The sequence below is a fragment of the Diceros bicornis genome, chromosome 13 (assembly GCF_020826845.1).
Source record: "Diceros bicornis minor isolate mBicDic1 chromosome 13, mDicBic1.mat.cur, whole genome shotgun sequence".
Lineage (NCBI taxonomy): Eukaryota > Metazoa > Chordata > Mammalia > Perissodactyla > Rhinocerotidae > Diceros > Diceros bicornis.
Window position 1 is genome coordinate 34,384,667 of NC_080752.1, and position 18,060 is coordinate 34,402,726.

Below are 18,060 nucleotides of genomic sequence, written 5' to 3' on the forward strand. Positions count from 1 at the left end.
GGCTCCACAGCTCGAACCCCCTGGGCTCCCCCAGTGTCCATGGCAACCTGGACAGAGTGACTGAATGCGGCTCCTAGGGCAGCGGTTGCCAGGGGAGACAGTAAACTTCTTTCATCCTTGGCTTGGCGGCAGCTTCCTTCCCTTTTGAGTTAGAAGTAAAATTGAAAGGCTGCTTTGTGAGGGGCCAAGTTTGTGGGAAGGGGTGAGGTGTGGCCGGGAGGGGCCTGGATCTGCTGAAGCGGGTGAGCACCCAGCGGCTGCCCGAACCCCTCTAACTCACAGGAGCAAACAGCACCTGGGTCACACAGATGTGCAAAACCAACACAGAAATACAAACCAACCACAGGAACACACTCAGATTCGCAGATGGGGCCCCACATAAGCCGCACCCACAGCCAGACACCCCACAGTCCCACCCAGGCGCAGAGCGTGTCACCCAGACCAGTCACACCACTGTGTGTACCCATTCCGCAGACAACACGGCACATGGTCTCACATCTTGTGATGTGCACAAAGCATGGAGTCACTAACGCACATACCACATACACACGCAGAGCCCTGACACACTCCCCAGATCCACCGACTTACGGTCGTGCACACCGACATACAAACACGCGAACACCTGGGTACACACACAGACATGCCCAACGCCTGCACCACAATGTAGGCCCGCAGGCACTGATGTCACCTCACCTGGGTCCCCGTGAAGGACCAGACACAGGGGCACACAGGGTCCCGTGTGGAGACAAATGACAAAACATGCCCTACCCACACCCAGTGAGGTACCCCTGCATCAGCGCGCAACACACACGGCATCTTGGTGCCACCGCCACCACACACAGACATGGACGCTGCCCGCCACCCGACTTAGGTGCACTCCATGCACTCTCCAGACAGAGACTCCCTGCATACTGCCTCCCGCTACACCCTCAGACTGTGTTCCCCCCAACTCGAGGTGATGCCCCCAAGCAGCCCTCACCAGCTCCTCATTGTGGGTGGCACCCCAGTGGCCACCATCACCCTGGGGGGTGAGGTGGGGGATAGAGATGAGGTTGTTTTCAGCTTTCTCGGTGGCTCATTGAGCGTCTCCTGGGCATACTGGGTCGACGCGGGCCTGGAGGAGCCCAGACCTGCTGCTGACCCGGCCTGGACCTGTTATTAGCGTGGGCGAGAGTAGCTGCCCTTGCTGTTGGCTTCCCTGGGACCTGGCGTGGGTGGGCATGTGAATGCCTGGGCTGCAGCGGGCCAGGCGCAGGGGAGGTGGGTGGTGAGTGTGGGCTGGGGTCAGAGCCAGCTGGGCTGCGCTGTTGTCCCCGTTGGTGCTCCCTGGGCACTCTCACTGCTCTGTTAGTCCCACTCGTCCTCAGCTGCCTCCTCCATCCCCACTTCCCCAACAGCTGGAGGAGGCTGAGGGGCCCCCTGGGACCAGCAGGTGCTTAAGTGGGTTAGGGGGTTCCTTGGCTAGTGGGGACAGCCAGAGCCAGGCCAGCATCCCGCCTGTGCCCACAGGGTCTGCTAGCGGTGGGGCTGTAAGCCGCCTGGGGGTGGAGGAAGGGCGGGGGCAGCAGAGGCTTCTCACGAGGGAAGGGAGAGTGGGGCACCCGAGCTGGGCTGCAACTGAAGGGCATTAACGAGAGGTGCTGTGTATTAGAACATTTGTGTGTGCTTCCTACAAATCTGAGTATACAAATACATGTGTTGATGCCTCTGTTCGAATGTATTCACATGTGCTTATGCCATTAATTCACGATCTCAGCAAGCCACGGCCACGGCTCTGGGTCTAAGATACTGTGAGGAACAGACTTCCAGGCTTTCCTGAGCTCACTCAGGGTGGGGGTGGGGAGACACAGGCATGGATCTAATAATCACCAACCACGCTGGGGTAGGTGCTTTGGAGGAGAGGCTCACGGTGCGCCAAGGACCTTAAAGTTTGCCCCCAGATACATCTTTGTGTTTGCCTGCACATGTATGTGGGTCCACCTGTATGGGTCCATGCATGCCCAGTCTGTGTGTCCATGCACAGCTGCATTAGCCTGTGCACACATGCATTGCATCCTAGGCTTGCCCTTGTGTGCCTGCAAGGCGTTGTGGGTCTGGACCTGGCCTGGCGCCCCCTGCAGAGGCCTGTGCCTGCCTCCCCTAGAGGCCTAGGACTCTCACCCCGGGCCCTTCTCTGCAGCTGGAGCAGGCTGTGCGATTGGAGTCTGGGGAGCTGGAAACACAAGAGCCCAGGGGGCTGGCACGGCAGAGCGCGGAGCTGCGGAGGCAGCTGCAGGAGGAGCAGGCCTCCTACCGGCGCAAGCTGCAGGCCTACCAGGAGGGCCAGCAGCGGCAGGCCCAGCTCGTGCAGCGGCTGCAGGTCAAGGTCAGGGTCGCCCGCTCCTGCTCCTGCCACCCCTGTGTTCACTGTGCCCTGCCCCCGCCCCCTGGGGCTGACCATCCGCCCCCACCCATCCCCAGATCCTCCAGTACAAGAAGAAGTGCTCGGAGCTGGAGCAGCAGCTGCTGGAGAGGTCCACGGAGCTGGAGCAGCGGCGGCTCAGGGTGGGTGCCCGGGGGGGGGCAGGGCTGGCCCTTCCCGCCGCATGCCCAACCTGATGCCCCCGCTTCCCCCACCCAGGACACGGAGCACAGCCAGGACCTGGAGAGTGCCCTCATCCGCCTGGAGGAGGAGCAGCAGAGGTGGGGCGCCGCAGGGAGGGCGCGTGGCTGGCAGGGCAGTCCTCTCCGGCCGTGTGCCCACTGCACCCTTTTGCCTGACCCAGGAGCGCCAGCCTGGCCCAGGTGAACGCTATGCTCCGAGAGCAGCTGGACCAGGCGAGCTCAGCCAACCAGGCTCTGAGTGAGGACATCCGTAAGGTGACCAGCGACTGGACACGGAGCTGCAAGGAGCTGGAGCAGCGGGAGGCAGCGTGGAGGCGCGAGGAGGAGGTGGGCACGGGCGTGCTGGGAGGCCGGTGGGGCCTCAGGGGTGACCCGAGGGGACGGGCCTTTGTAGAGTGGTGAGGACCCAGATGTCGGGAGAGGGAGGGCCCTGCGGGCCAGGTGAGGCCTGTAGCAGAGGTAAATCGTGGTCACAATAATAGCTGGCCCCGATTAGCACGTCCCCAGTGCCAGGCGTGCATTTTCTCCTCTGTTCCTCAGAGTAACCGTCTATGGTAGGTGCTGTCATCCTCCTGTTAGAGAGAGGTTAAGGAAGCTGCCTGCGGTCATGCACCTGGCAGCCATGACGCAAACCTAGGTCCCCAGCACGCTCTACCTTTTGTGCTGCCTCTTGCAGCCGATGGAGACAATGAAATCCCGTTCCCTGCGCCAGAGGGAGGCAGAGGGAGGCTCGGGAGCGTGAGCGTGACAGCTCCGACACAGTCCTGTAGGCAGGCCCAGAGCTGACCCCTGGGAAGACCCACTCCCCGGCCATGGTGCCTCCCGGGATGGTCAGAGCTGGGGAGTGAGCGGGCGGCCCTCACTCAGCCCCTCACTCGGCCGTCTTCCCTCCAGTCCTTCAACACCTACTTCAGCAGCGAGCACAGCCGCCTGCTCCTTCTCTGGAGGCAGGTGGTGGGATTCCGACAGCTGGTCAGCGAGGTGAAGATGTCCACCGAGAGGTGAGGCCTGGCCGGCGGAGGGGGCGGCTCGGGGAGATGCCGCAGCAGCTGGGAGACCACCCCGCTCTTTAAGTTGAATTCAACTCAACTCAGTTGAACTTCAGTCCAACCCACCACACCTACTGTGTGCCAGGCCCTGTGGAGATGCAGAGGCTACTAGAAATAATTAACTCTTACCATGATCACAGCAGTCAACATTTACCAAGTGTTTACTCTGAGCTGGGCTCTTTGTACATTTTATTTCATCTAATATCCATAGCGTCCCTGTGGGGTAGGAACTGTAATAATCCCCATTTTATAGATCGAGACACTGAGGCTCAGAGAGGCAGAGTGACTTTCCTAAGGTCACACAGCAGTAAGTAAATGGCTGAGTCAGGATTTACAGTTCCTGCTTTTAATCCACTAGAATATTCAGCTTCTGCTACCAAGGACTTCTCAACCTCTAGTGATGAAAAGATACAGACTCCCAAAATTCTAGACTGAGGAAGTGAGTTGTCAGTGATATGAAAGTGGAACAGAGAGAATGTCCCAGAGGCTCAGAAGGATGGGGGTAGGGGGAGGTCAGAAAAACGCTTCATAAAGGAGGTGGAATTTGCACTGACCTCAAGGGATGGGTAGGATTTTAACTGGAGAGCTGGGGGCCCTCCAGACAGAGAGAACAGCATGAGCAAAGGCCCGGAGGTGGGAGAGAATGGCAGCCAGTGGGGTTGGAGCGGATAAAGGCAGATGAAGGGTGGCCAGGTTGTAAAGCAGAGTCTCAAAGGCCCCCCTCAGCAGGGCAGCTTGGTCCCGCTCCGTCTTTGAGCAGAGGAGGCTGCTGGGAGAGCCCAGAGGCAGGCAGACTCATTTGTGTCCTTTTTTACATTAAAAATTTGTTTAATGAATGATCTTTTGTTAAAATCACCAAATAGTCAGTCAGTGTCCAAATTTTCAGTTGACTCATCGAGGTCACAGATGATTTTGCTTCACTTCTTGTCTTTATGTTTGTTTGAATCAGGATCCACAGACGTTCACAAAAAGCGCTGGGTTGATTTGTCTTTTAAGTCTTTTAATTTATTTGTTCGGGAAACGGGGACAGTTGTCCTAAGAGATTCCCACGGTCTGGATTCTGCGGTGTCATTGAACACCTTTGTCCCCTGTATTTCCTGTAAACTGTAGGTTGGATTCAAGGCTTGATCAGATCCAGGTTCAGTTTTTGTTTTGGAGGTTTCTTTCACAAGACTTCTTCATCAGTGGTGCGTGCTTTTCCGTCAGGAGGCCCCTTATGCCTGGCCTCTCTCTTTTTGTGCATCAGCATTAGCCTCCCTTGATGCTCGATGCCCACCTCCAGACGTCCATCAGAGGGTGCAGAGTCACGATTGTCTCGTCTGTCCCTTCTTCCTGTATTAACTGGAATTCTTCTATAATGAGGCGCTCCCTCTCCTTACTCTTAGATACCCGGTGGTACAGGTCACTCAGGGAAGGAAAGGATTGAACCTATTTGATGTGTTTTAAATATGTTTTATTTGTTTTTTTTTTTAATTATTTTACTGAGGTCATAATGGTTTATAACATTGTGTAATTTCAGGTGTACGTTATTATATATCAGTTTCTGTATAGACTGCGTGATGCTCACCACCAACAGTCTGGTTTTTATCTGTCACCTTACGTGTGTGCCCCTTTACTCCTTTCTCCCGCTCCCCACCCCCTTCCCCTCTGGTAACCACTGATCTGTTCTCTTTGTCCATGCGTTTGTTTATCTTCCACATGTGAGAGAAATCATACGGTGTGTGTCTTTCTCTGTCTGGCTTATTTTGCTTAACATCATCCCCTCAAGGTCCATCCATGTTGTTGCAAATGGCACGATTTTATCTTTTTTTATGGCTGAGTAGTATTCCATTGTGTATATATATCACATCTTCTTTATCCATTCATCAGTTGATGGGCACTTGGGTGCTTCCACGTCTTGGCTATTGTGAATAATGCTGTGATGAACATAGAGATGCATAAATCTCTTTGTATTGTTGATTTCATGTTCTTTGGATAAATACTCAGTAGTGGGATAGCTGGGTCGTATGGTATTTCTATTTTTAATTTTTTCAGCATCTCCATACTGTTTTCCATAGTGGCTGCACCAGTTTGCACTCCCACCAGCAGTGTACGAGGGCTCCCTTTTCTCCACATCCTCTCCAACGCTTGTTATTTTTTGTCTTGGTAATTATAACCAAATATGTTTTACTTTTAATTAGCACTTAAAAATTTAATATTGTGGGGCCAGCCTGGTGGCGTAGTGGTTAAGTTCATGCGCCCTGCTTCGGCGGCCAGTGGTGCGCAGGTTCGGATCCTGGGCGTGGACCTACACACTGCTTATCAAGCCATGCTGTGGCGGTGTGCCGTAGAAAGTATAGGAAGATGGGCATGGATGTTAGCCCAGGGCCAATCTTCCTCAGCAATAAGAGGAGGATTGGCATCAGATGTTAGCTCAGTGCTAATCTTCCTCAAAAAAAAATTTTAATATTTTATTTTGAATAACTCACATACTCTCAAGGTTCAAATTTCAGAAGGGTGTGCAGTGAAAAGTCTCCCTCCCCCCTCTGGCCTAGACACTCCCCTGGAGGGAAGCAGAATGGCCCGTTTCCTAAGTGACCCTACAGGGTTATCTTATACAAGCAAATATAGCAGATCACGCACATAGACACACACACGCTTTTTCTGCGTATTCTTGGTAAAATTTCATCTTTGCAGTTCTTGAAGCTGCTTTCCTCATCTAATAGTTATAACTGGGAGGTGGCTCCATATCAGGCTCTGAAGAGCTTCCCCTTTCTTTTTTCTCAGCTACCGAACATTCCATTGGATGGGTGTCTCATGATTTGTTTAGTAGCAGCCCCCTTTTGATAAGCATTTAGGTTGCCACCAGTATTTCTTACACGAGCAATGCCACAGTGGATCACCTCATACACAGGGCATTTTCCTTGCATTGCGGCACATCTGTAGGATAAATTCTTAGGGGTACAGCTGGTGGGTCGAAGAGCCTATCCATTTACAGTTGTCAGAGCTCGTCCTAACTGCCCTCCGTTGTGGTTACACCTCCTTACCCTCCCGCCAGCAGTGTAGCGTCCCTGTTTCCCCACAGCCTCACCTACACTGAGTTATGTGACTTTTCCAATCTGATAGGGACAAATGGCATCCAAGTGTAGGTTTTTTTTTTTTGATGAGGAAGATGAGCCCTGAGCTAACATCTGTTGCCAATCCTCTTTTTCTGAGGAAGGTTGGCCCTGAGCTAACATCCATGCCTATCCGCCTCTACTTTATATGTGGGATCCCACCACAGCATGGCCTGATAACTGGTGTGTAGGTCCGAGCGCGGGATCCAAACTTGTGAACCCCGGCCCGCGGAAGCGGATTGCGTGAACTTAACCACTATGCCACCGGCTGGCCCCCTAGTGTAGTTTTAATTTACATTTGGGAGCCCCCGCCTCCCATCCCTATGCTGGGTTCTCTCCACCAGGGACCTGCTGCAGCTGGGAGGGGAGCTGGCCCGGACCTCACGAGCCGTCCAGGAGGCAGGCCTGGGGCTGAGCGCAGGCCTGCAGCTGGCCGAGAGCCGGGCCGAGGCGGCCCTGGAGAAGCAGGCGCTGCTGCAGGCCCAGCTGGAGACTCAGCTGCGGGACAAGGAGCTCCAGGAGAAGGACCTGGCCCGGCTGCAGGTGCAAAGCAGCCTGGACAAGGCTGACCTCAGCGCCAGGTGGGTGCGGGTAGACGCCACGCGAGACAGGCTTCCCTGCAGAGTGGGCACCTGGAGATGCCCGGGGTGGGGGTGTCTGTTCACCCGGGACGGGCCCTTCCCCCACGTGAGCTCAGCCAGTCTTCCCAGGCACCCCGTTTGGCAGAGGGGGAGCCTGAGGGTCAGAGGGCTCTTGCCCAGGGCACATCATGAGAAGTTCAACCTCTGATGCCAGACTTTGGCTCCTAGTTCCTGCGACCTGGACAAGTCCCAGAGTGCTTTCCCGTGAGATAAAATGGGAGGCAGCCTCATTCTCATTTTACAGCTGAGAAGTCTGAGGCCCGGGGAGAAGTGACTTGCTCAAGCTCGCACAGCTAGGGAGGTGAATCCTCAGGTCCCTGCCTCAGGCTGGAGAAGCATGAAGGACACAGAGCTGCTGGGTTTGAGGAGAAGCTGGGGTGGGTCTCCCATTCACCTCTGTGCTCCCCCACCTGCAGGGTGAAGGAGCTGGCCCTGACAGTGGAGCACCTTCAGAACCAGAATCTGGAGAAGGATCAGGTCAACAAGGCCCTCACCGAGAAGCTCGACGCCCTGGTGAGATGCAGCTCCTCCTGAGATGTAGCAGGGCGGGATGGGGGGACCGACCAGATCCATGGACACAGGCTGAGGGCTGGGCTGCTCAGGCCACCCCTGAGCATCCCCCTCAGACTCAGTTTCACCCCTCATTAATTGAGCACCTAGTGTGTGTCAGGCTTAGTGGTAAACACATTCACCTCCTTTATCCCATTTCATCCTCTCAGTAGCCCCATAGCATGATCCCCATTACACAGATGAGAAAACTGAGGCCCAAGGGAAATACTTGTCCAGTGTCTCAGAGCAAGTATGCTGGGGAATCAGGACTTGAACTCATGCTGTGCCCTGCTAGCCCAAGGCTCTTTCTCTTAGAACTCAGCTGCCTCCCCACCAGAGGGACATTCCTCAAGGGTACCACCTGGGTTGGTCACCCTTCTGTGTGGGGTCCAGCGTGGGTTCGATGTCCAGCTCTCCTCCAATAGGCTGTGTGACCTGGGGCAGGACAGTGCACTTCTCTGGGCCTAGTCTGTTAGTGAGGGTACTGGGGCTGCTGTGGGCTCTACCAAGTGGCTAGCCTACCGGCATTAGAGGCCCCCTGATTGTTGGTGGACCGGGGAGGGAGAAGAAGGTGGGGGTTCAGACTGGGGCAGAGACCCTGACCACCTTTCTTTGTCTCCCCAACACCACTCTAGGAATCCCTGCGGCTCCAGGAGCAGGCAGCCCTGGAGACAGAGGATGGAGAGGGGCTGCAGCAGACCCTGAGGGACCTGGCACAGGTGGGAGGTTGGAGGGAGAAGGGGTGGGAGCCCTGGGGAGCCAGGCAGTCCAGGGCCACCACGCCCTCTGGTGGCCTTGAGCTGAACTGCAAGTGGGTGGGGGACCTGGGGACCCAGGCTGCCTGGCGCCCACCTTGCGGGAAGCCCCCAGTCTGAGAGGAGAGGCAGGGCACTTTCGGGGCCCATCCGTGAGAAACGTTGAATGACGTCTTCTCAGTAAATGGGAGCCCTGACGTGGCGGGCTGAGGGCTGTGAGCTAGTGGAGGTGGAATCAGGAAGACTTCTTGTAGGAAGAGAGCTTAGAATGTGCTGCAGAGTTTGGGATGAAGCTGGACACGTGGCCCCCCAGCCCCACTGCCTCGCCTGGGCTTCTTTGCCCAACTAACCCCCCGGCTGCCCTCCTTCTGCCTCCCTACCCCACCCTCAGGCCGTCCTGTCGGACATGGAGAGCGGCGTCCAGCTAAGCGGCTCCGAGCACACGGCGGACGCGTCGGACGGCAGCCTGCGGGGGCTCTCGGGCCCCCGGACCCCGTCCCCGCCGCGGCGCTCCTCGCCCGGCCGCGGCCGTTCCCCGCGCCGAGGCCCGTCCCCGGCCTGCTCCGACTCCTCCACGCTCGCCCTGATCCACTCCGCCCTGCACAAGCGCCAGCTGCAGATCCAGGTAGCGAGGGCCTGAGCGTCCTGGGGCGGGGCGGGGCCCAGGGAGGGGCCTGAGCGTCCTGGGGCGGAGCCAGGGTTCTGGGGAGGGGGCTTGGGCAACCCGGGAGCGGGGCCAGGGTCCTGAGAAGGAGCAACTGAATCAGGACCTATGGAGGTGGAAGGATCTGGGGCAGAATCTGAGCCCAGAGTGGGAGGGGCTTGGGCGGCCCGGGGACGGAGCCAGGGTTCTGGGCCAGGGGCTTGGGCAGCCTGGGGACGGTGCTAGGGTCCTGGGGGAGGCGGGGGGTGGGGAGGGGTGCCTGGGGAGGGCAGAACCTGGGACGGAGCTCGAGTCCTGGTATAGAAAGATGAATTTCCGGGACAGATGGAGCCATGACCCTGGGAGGAGGAATCAGCCTGGGGTGAGAGGAGCCTGGGGTAGAGTCAGAACCAGGATGCAAAGGGGAGGCGGGCTCCCTGGGGTAGTCAGAACCCGGGCGAGGAAGGAGCGGGCTTGGTGGTTTGTCTGGCATCCTGGGGGCTTAGGTCCCAGCTGCCAGGGACCCCAGGGAGATGGAGGCTCAGAGCCCTGGCCGAGGGCCCAGAAGGGTGGTGAGGGGCACAGTGAAGGGGGTGAAACCTGGTCTGGGCGGTTAGCCCCACTCTCTTGCCCCTCTCCTGGCCCCAGGCCTGGGCTGCAGAGTAGGCTGGTGTACATCCCTGGAACCAGCAGAGAGTGGGGGGGGGGGGGCTCTGGGAGCCTCCTAGTGCTCCCCAGACTCATTGATTCCTGTGCCACAGGACATGCGTGGGCGCTATGAGGCCAGCCAGGACCTGCTGGGCACCCTGCGGAAGCAGCTTAGTGACAGCGAGGGTGAGCGCCGTGCCCTAGAGGACCAGCTGCAGCGTCTGCGGGACAAGACCGACGAGGCCACCCAGGCCCAGGAGGATGCCCAGCGCGAGGCCCAGCGTCTGCGGGGTGCCATCGACCACCTGAGCAGGTGCCTGGGAGGTCGGAGGTGGGGGCTCTGCAGAATAAATCTGGGCCTAACGCGGGCCCGAGCCTGCAAGCGTGTGCATTGGAACTAATGTGGTTGCAACTAGCCATGTGTGGCCGTTAAATTTAAATTAATTAACATTTTAAAAACTAAAAATTCAGTTGCACTAGCCACGTATGGCTGCAGAACATTTTTCTCGCTTCAAAGAGTTCTATTTTTTTTTGTTTGTTTATCTGGGTGGATTTCTCTGTATTCCTTTTCTTTTTTTTCTTTTATTATTTTATTGAGGTCATATTGGTTTATAACATTGTATAATTTCAGGTGTATATTATTATATATCTGTTTCTGTATAGACTACACTATGCTCACCCCCAGTAGTCTAGAATAGTCTAGTTTTTTTTGGACACATGTCTGGAGAGACATGTAACTTTTTTTCTACGTATGAAATCCTTTTTTATTTTTTTAATTTTTATTTTGTGTTTTTGGAAATATTTTATTGGGTCATAATGGTGCCAGGCTCATTGCCAAGTGCTTTACGTGAATTATCTCAATCAGTCTTCCCATCAAACTCACACGGTTCAGAACCGTTACTGCCCCGAGGTTGAGAGACTTGTCCAAGCTCACACAGCGATGTGGCTGGGGCTAGGAACTGGAATTCAGGTCCATCTGATAGCAAAACCAGTGCTTCCCGTGCCATGGAAGGAGAGGGTCTTTATATAGTCGTGTTCCAGGCGAACACCTCATTTTGCATTCTGCTGTTTTTACTTAACATCATGTTGTATGTTTTTTCCCGCCTACTGCCAGCCTTGGTATCTAGTATACTTATGGGTTGCCCCTTGGAGTGAAGAGGCAGGCAGGGGAGGATATGCCAGTGATCAACCCCCAGGCGGAACTAGAAACCCCTGCTGGCCGGGAAGGAGGCGTTCCAGGCCCATTCCCCTCTGTTGCTTGTGAGTGCTGGAGGTGGAGAAAATGGCAATGCTCTGCAGATCTCCCGAGTTCCCGGTTGCTCTCCTCCCGCCCCTGCCCTGGCCACCGTGTGCTGTTGGCCTGTGCAGCAGGAAGAAGCTAGACAGACCCAGCTCTGTTGGGCCTCCCAGAATCGAGGGGCACGGGTGCTGTCGGGGAATTTCCTGTCATAGGGACTAGCGGAGCTGGCAGCAAAATTACCCGTGTGTCCCGGGAGCCTAGCCTGGCCTCTTCAACCTGGTGGCTGGTTGGAGGTAATGCTGGTGGCTCCATCCTTCCACTGGGCCTCCAAGTGGGCATATTGGGAGAGAGGGAAATCTGGGTTCCCTCTGCCGGGAACAGTCAGCTTCAGGGAGATGTGGATTAAATGGGTCGGCCAGGGGCAGGATCGGGGAAGGCTTCCTGGAGGCAGGTGCCTTTGAGGACGAAGGATGCGGCTCATGGCTAGGGCAGCAGCACAGCCGTCTTCCAGTGGGAGCAGCCCCAGCATCCCCTTCAGCTCCCCTCCCCTCGTCCTGCAGGGAGAAGGACAGCCTGGCCCACAGCCTGCAGGCGGCCCAGGAGCAGGCCGAGGAGCTACGGCAGGAGCGGGAGAAGCTGCAGGCGACCCAGGAGGAGCTGCGGCGCCAGCGGGACCTACTGAAGGAGGAGCGGGAGGACACGGCGCAGGACGGCGCGAGGACGCGCAGGGAGCTCGAGCGCAGGTGAGTCGCTTCTGGCCTCCCTGCCAGGGCCCCTCGAGTGGGCCTTGGGGCTCCTGACAGTGCCCGTGGGGGCTCGGGAGCACCTACTGTGTCCTGGGCCTCCTGCCCTCTCGAGGAGTCCTATAGCACCCGTCTGATGTAGGGTCTTCTCACCAGCCCCGCTTCAGGAAACCGAGGTTCAGGGAGGTATAGTCACTTACCTGGGGTCAGAGAACTGGTAGGAGGAAGAGTGTGGATGATGATAACAACGATAAGAAAAATAACAGTAGTAATATTAGTATTTTTTAAAGTTACAGTAATAATATTAATGCTGGGCCGGCCCTGTGGCTTGGTGGTTAAGTGCGCGCGCTGCGATGCTGGTGGCCCAGGTTCGGATCCCGGGTGCGCATCGAGGCACCACTTCGCCGTTCATCCTGAGGCCGAGTCCCACATACAGCAACTAGAAGGATGTGCAGCTACGACATACAACTACCCACTGGGGCTTTGGGGGGAAAAAATAAAATAAAATCTTTAAAAAAAAAAAAAAATAATAATAATATTAATGCTAATATTACTAAGTGCCAGACACCATTTTAAGCACTGAGATTCTCTTATTTAACCCTCGTGATAACTACGATGTAGGAGTTGTTATTACTCCTATTTTATGGATGGTGAAACTGAGGCAGAGCGAGGTCATATAACTTGACCAAGGTCACACAGCTAGTAGAAGAGCCAGGATTTGCACCCAAGAATCTGCCTTCAGAGTTAACCTCTTAACCATTGCACTGTTTACTTCTCTGAGCCATAAGTAACAGTGATGTTTAGTACATTGTGGTAGTGGGTATTATTCTTGTGTCTGAAGGCTCTTGAAGCACTGCATGTTCAATAGGTCATGTATCCTCATAGTAACTTCATGAGACAGGTGTTACCCCATTTTGCAGATGTGGAAACTGAGGCCCAGAGTCACAGAGCCAAAAGGCGGTGGGCTTGGCTGCCCTTGTGGGTGAGCTCTTGTCCCCAGGGCTCCTGCCTCGGGCCTGGCCCCCACCTGCTCTGGCTTGTCTGGCTGCGGGAGACTCAGGACAGGGAAGTGACCTGGGGCACCCGCCCGCCCCCTGTCCCACAGCCACAGACAGCTCAAGCAGCTGGAGGAGAAGCGCTCAGGGCTGGTGAAGGAGCTGGTGGAGGTGAAGGAGGCGCTGGGCTGTGCCACGCTGCAGCGGGACGTGCTGCAGGCCGAGAAGGCCGAGGTGGCCGAGGCGCTGGCCAAGGTGGGTCCCCGGCTGCCACATGACACCCACCCCAGCTCCGCCCTGGGCCCCGGGCCCTCTCACTCTGGCCACTGGCTGACCTCAGACCCTGGTCACAGACTGATCTTTTCCTTCTGGACACACACTGACCTTTGACCCAGGCCACAGACTGACCTCTATTAGTGGTCGTCTCCCTGCTTTTCCAGATGCTCCTGGGGCAGTGCCTGTAGGTCAGGTCATCCAGTCCCATCTCTGGACACAGGTCCTGGGGTCTGAGAGCTGGGGGCACAGTCCTTGGCAGGCACCTGCCCCACCCCCTGTAGTCGGGGCCCTGAGCAGTCCACCCCTAGACCCCACTCTGGGGGACCCTCTGACCCCTGGCCCTGCCCTGCGGCGTGAGCTGGGGTGCGTTTGTTCTCGCACAGCTCTGCGGGGTGCATCTTCTTTTAAGTAGCTTCACAGGCAGCAGGCTTTCTGCGTCAGTTGTTTTCTGTCTCGTGTGTCTTTCTCATCCCCCTAGCCGCCTCTGAGGGTCCTGTCTCTCCGTGCCTCTTCTCGTTTCTCCCCTCCTCCCCACCCTCCTCTCTCCCCGTGTCTCTGCACGTCTTTTCTTGTCTCTCCCCTTCCCACTCCATCTCTCCCCGCCTGACCGTCTCTGGCCACCCTGGTCCCGACCCTGCAGGCCGAGGCTGGCCGCGTGGAGCTGGAGCTCTCAGTAACCAAGCTGAGGGCCGAAGAGGCCTCCCTGCGGGACTCCTTGTCCAAGCTGAGCGCCCTCAACGAGAGCCTCGCCCAGGACAAGCTGGGTCTGAACCGCCTCGTTGCCCAGGTACGCCGTGTGCCAGGAGGCCCGCCTGCCTCGCCCAGCTGTCCTCCCCATTCAGAGAGACCCCACTGAGGCGTGCCCGGCCCAGCCTCGGCCCACGCCCCCCGCACCCTGCCTCGCTGCACGTCTCCCTGAACAGCTCTGTCCCTGCACCTGTCTGTCTTGGTCCCTGCTCTCTTTCTGTCTCTGACTCTGTCTGTCTTCTCTCTCACGGTCTGAGAGAAAAAAAGCTTTGTGGGCCCTCCTCTCTTCTCACCCCTCCCCACTGTCCACACACCCAAGGGCACCACCTCTTTCCCCCAGGAGCCTCCCCTGGGCTGGCCGTGATAGGTGGGTGGGTGGAGGAGGCACCCTTGGTCCCGAGTGGGACCACCTTCCCCGGCTGGAGGGGCTGGGCCGATCTGCTCATTCACCTCCACCTGGGCCCACAGCTGGAGGAGGAGAAGGCAGCCCTGCTGGGCCGGCAGCGGCAGTTGCAGCAGGAGGCCGCCTTGGCGCGGGGGGAGCAGGAGCGGCTAGAGCAGCTGCGGCTGGAGCAGGAGGTGGAGCGGCAGGGCCTGGAGGGCTCCCTGCGGGTGGCGGAGCAGGCCCGGGAGAGCCTGGAGCACCAGCTCCCCGCGCTGCGCCAGGAGCGCGGCCGGCTGCAGGAGCAGCTGGCCCAGGTGCGTGTCTGCGAGGGATGCAGGGCAGGTGAGGACGGGCTTCCAGCTGCCGGCCTCCTGCATCCTGTCCTGGGGAACGTCACGGGGCCAGGAGCCCGACTCTGGGTTTAAATCCAGCCCCACCTCTGCTGGCTGGGGGCCTTGGGCAAGCTACCCAACCTCCCCGTGCCTCAGTGGCCCCATCTGTGACATGGGGCTCATAGTTCTGATCACCAGGGTTGTTCTGGAGCATGCACCCATGTACGCACTTGGTGGGTGACTCACCGCTCAGTAAAGACAGATGATGTGATGATGGGCAGAGAATTTTAGAGTCAGAATTTTAGACTTGTTGGGACATCAGAGCTGGAAGGGACCTTAGGGGTTTAGAGATCCAGAGACCTTCAGTGGTGTCTGTCCTGGAGGGCCCGGGTTCCTGGGAAGGGCCTCTAGGGGATGGGCCATGGGGCATAGGGAGCAGGGCTCCAAGTCCCCACTCTGAGGCCCGCAGAGCAGCTCTCCTTCGGTCTGTTTTATATAGTCACCTTCTCTTGAAGTTTTAGGCTGGAGAAAGGGTTCCGTTACTGCCCAAACTGAGTGAGGACCCTCATTTTTGCACACGTGTGCATTGCAGGCTCAGAGAAGGCTGTGATTTGCCCACGGCACGTCAGGGCAGAGCCTGGGCTCGAACCCGGGTCTCCTGCCTGCCAGGCTGGGGCTGGGTCAGGCTCGGGGTTGGGGTGCTGCATGATGAGCAGGCGGGGGATTCTGGGGCTCACAGTGAGGGGGCGGGGGCCAGCTCTCCCGGCAGCTGAGCGGGCGGGAGCAGGAGCTGGAGCAGGCGCGGCGGGAGACGCAACGGCAGGTGGAGGCGCTGGAGCGGGCGGCCCGGGAGAAGGAGGCACTGGCCAAGGAGCGGGCCGGCCTGGCCGTGCAGCTGGCGGCAGCTGAGCGAGAAGGGCGGACCCTCTCGGAGGAGGCCACGCGCCTGCGGTAAGGCCATGGCCCTGCCCAGCCCACCCTGGGGGGTCTGCCTGGGCCCCACCACGACCAGCCACGCCCTGGCATTGGCCCACAGGAGCAGTTACTTAGGAGCCAGGCTTGCCAACATGTCCTAGCTGTGGCTCAGGCTTCCCCAGGGAGCGGGGGCCCGGCTAGGCAGGTAGGCTGGCACCCGGCCCATGGCTGGCCACGCCCTGGGATCCACAGTTTCCTGGGGCCTGAGAGGCTGAGTCCTGAGGCCTCAGGGATTGTGTGTGCTGCAGCTTGGAGAAGGAAGCCCTGGAGAGCAGCCTGTTTGAGGTGCAGCGGCAGCTGGCCCAGCTCGAGGCCCGCCGGGAGCAGCTAGAAGCTGAGGGGCAGGCCCTGCTGCTGGCCAAGGAGACCCTGACTGGTATGGGGGCCAGGGCTGTGGGGAGGGAACACCAGGCTCCAGCCCAGGCTGTAACCCGTGGAGTTCTGGGGTCTCACAGAAGTTGGGAGCGCTGGCTTTGGAGTCTGGCTGACCTGGGTTCCAATCCTGCTGCTGCCACTTTGATCTGAACTTTCTCGAGCAAGCCTCTTCCCTCTCTGGGCCGCATCTTCCTCATCTGACAGTTAGAGGTGACAGTGCCCGCCTTCTAAGGCTGTTGCCAAGATGAGGTGACAGAGGCGTGTGAAGGCCTTGGCACAGTGCCTGGCTCAGCCGACGGTGGCTGCTGTTTATCGTCCTCAGGGCCCTTAGAGAGTTCTGACTTCTCTGCGGATCATCGGCTGCTTTTCCGACGACTCTCTCAGCCCACCATCCCAGCCCTGCTTCCCTCCGCATTCCCCACTCAGTCTCTGAACTCGGGTTCTTCTTGCTCATCAGATATTTACTGAGCCAGCCCTGATGGCCTAGTGGTTAAGGTTCAGTGTGCTCTGCTTTGGTGGCCTGGGTTCAATTCCCGGGCACGGAACCACACCACCTGTCAGTAGCCATGCTGTGGCGGTGACTCATGTAGAAGAACGAGAAGGACTTACAACTAGAAGATACAACTATGTACTGGGGCTTTGGGGAGAGAAAAAAAAAAAGAGAGAGAGGAAGATTGGCAACAGATGTTAGCTTGGAGCAAATCTTTCCCAGCAAAAAAAAAAGAAACATTTACTAAGCACCTACGTGGGCCATGAAAATTAATTTTCCCATCCACGTCCACCTGAGCCAGATAGAACCAGGAAGGGAAATGCTGATTGAGTCCCTGATGGGCTTCCAACCCAGGAGATGGTTTGTAGATTGTCCACAGTGGGGTGTGCCCTCCCCATGGTCGCCTCCATTAGTGCTGATAGTTAATAGTCCACCAAGTATGTTTACGGCCATCAGTCATTAAAGGAGATGCCTTACGGAATGCTGTGCAGCTCTGGGAAATTACCTGTCTCCTCTGAGCCTCCATTTCCTCATCTGTGAATTGGGGATGAGATGAGCTACCTAGGTGTGTTACGAAGCTGCGATGGGATTAGATCAGTCAGGTGCTCAGCCAGGTGCCTGACCCACAGTTAGCACTCAATCAGTAATGGGGGTTGTTATATTTTTACATTTGGAGGGCCCTCCTCATCAGTCATTTCATCCCTTTGATGCCATTCCAGGTAGGTAGGGAGGGGAACAGGGCCCGTAGTCCCCTTCAGCAGATGGGGAAAGTGAGGCCCAGAGAGGGCAAGAAGCTTCTCCAAGGGAACCCAGCCCAGATGCCTGGTTTGCCCTCTCGCCTCCGGGATTTTGCCCACGTGGCTCATCTGGCCTGAGTCTGCTGGCTCACACAGAGGTTCTGACCCAAGCCGGTCCCTTCCTCCTGTCCCCCACCGTGCAGGGGAGCTGGCGGGCCTGCGGCAGCAGATGACAACTGCAGAGGAGAAGGCGGCTCTGGACAAGGAGCTGATGGCCCAGAAGCTGGTGCAGGCTGAGCGGGAGGCCCAGGCCTCTATGCGGGAGCAGCGAGCAGCCCATGAGGAGGACTTGCAGCGACTCCAGCGAGAGAAGGTTCAAGAAGGTTCTGGCAGCTGGGTGGGGGTGGATGGGGTTTTGAACCACTGTTTCCTCTGTGACTTCAGGCGAGTTATCCTTGTCCCTCTGCCTCAGTCTCCAAATCTGTGAAATGGAACTTCATCTCTGTCCCAGAGGCCCTGGGGGAAGCTAGGAGGATCTATTGGGGACAACTTATCAAATATGCAGATTCCCAGGCCCCAAGTCTTGTCCAGCCCTGGTGATCCTGATGCAGGGGGTCCGCAACCACATTTGGGAAGTGCTGACCTAATGTATAGTAGGAAATCATTTGCTGAGAAGTGCTGTTTGCATGTGGAAGATCACTCTGGGATGTAAGCACACAGAAAGATGAGCGGCTAGGTCGCTAGAAAACAGACCAGAGCTGTCTAAGAACACTGGCTCTGG

General features: G+C 57.3%; 1 protein-coding gene across 4 annotated transcripts in view; it reads left to right on the forward strand.

Annotated features, from left to right (window-relative positions):
- CROCC (ciliary rootlet coiled-coil, rootletin) overlaps positions 1-18,060 on the forward strand; it is a 40,468-nt gene that overhangs the window by 4,822 nt on the left and 17,586 nt on the right. For 3 of the 4 annotated variants that reach the window (XM_058552998.1, XM_058553000.1, XM_058552999.1), the window contains exons 4-20: positions 2,180-2,365; positions 2,461-2,544; positions 2,621-2,682; positions 2,766-2,931; positions 3,499-3,605; positions 7,093-7,329; positions 7,806-7,902; positions 8,574-8,657; positions 9,085-9,318; positions 10,098-10,297; positions 11,785-11,967; positions 13,073-13,217; positions 13,879-14,025; positions 14,454-14,684; positions 15,460-15,653; positions 15,926-16,053; positions 17,483-17,652. In XM_058552998.1, the coding sequence (XP_058408981.1) occupies positions 2,180-2,365; positions 2,461-2,544; positions 2,621-2,682; positions 2,766-2,931; positions 3,499-3,605; positions 7,093-7,329; positions 7,806-7,902; positions 8,574-8,657; positions 9,085-9,318; positions 10,098-10,297; positions 11,785-11,967; positions 13,073-13,217; positions 13,879-14,025; positions 14,454-14,684; positions 15,460-15,653; positions 15,926-16,053; positions 17,483-17,652 (2,655 nt within the window). The remainder of the gene's footprint in view (positions 1-2,179; positions 2,366-2,460; positions 2,545-2,620; positions 2,683-2,765; positions 2,932-3,498; positions 3,606-7,092; positions 7,330-7,805; positions 7,903-8,573; positions 8,658-9,084; positions 9,319-10,097; positions 10,298-11,784; positions 11,968-13,072; positions 13,218-13,878; positions 14,026-14,453; positions 14,685-15,459; positions 15,654-15,925; positions 16,054-17,482; positions 17,653-18,060) is intronic. The other variant, XM_058553001.1, reaches the window with a different exon arrangement.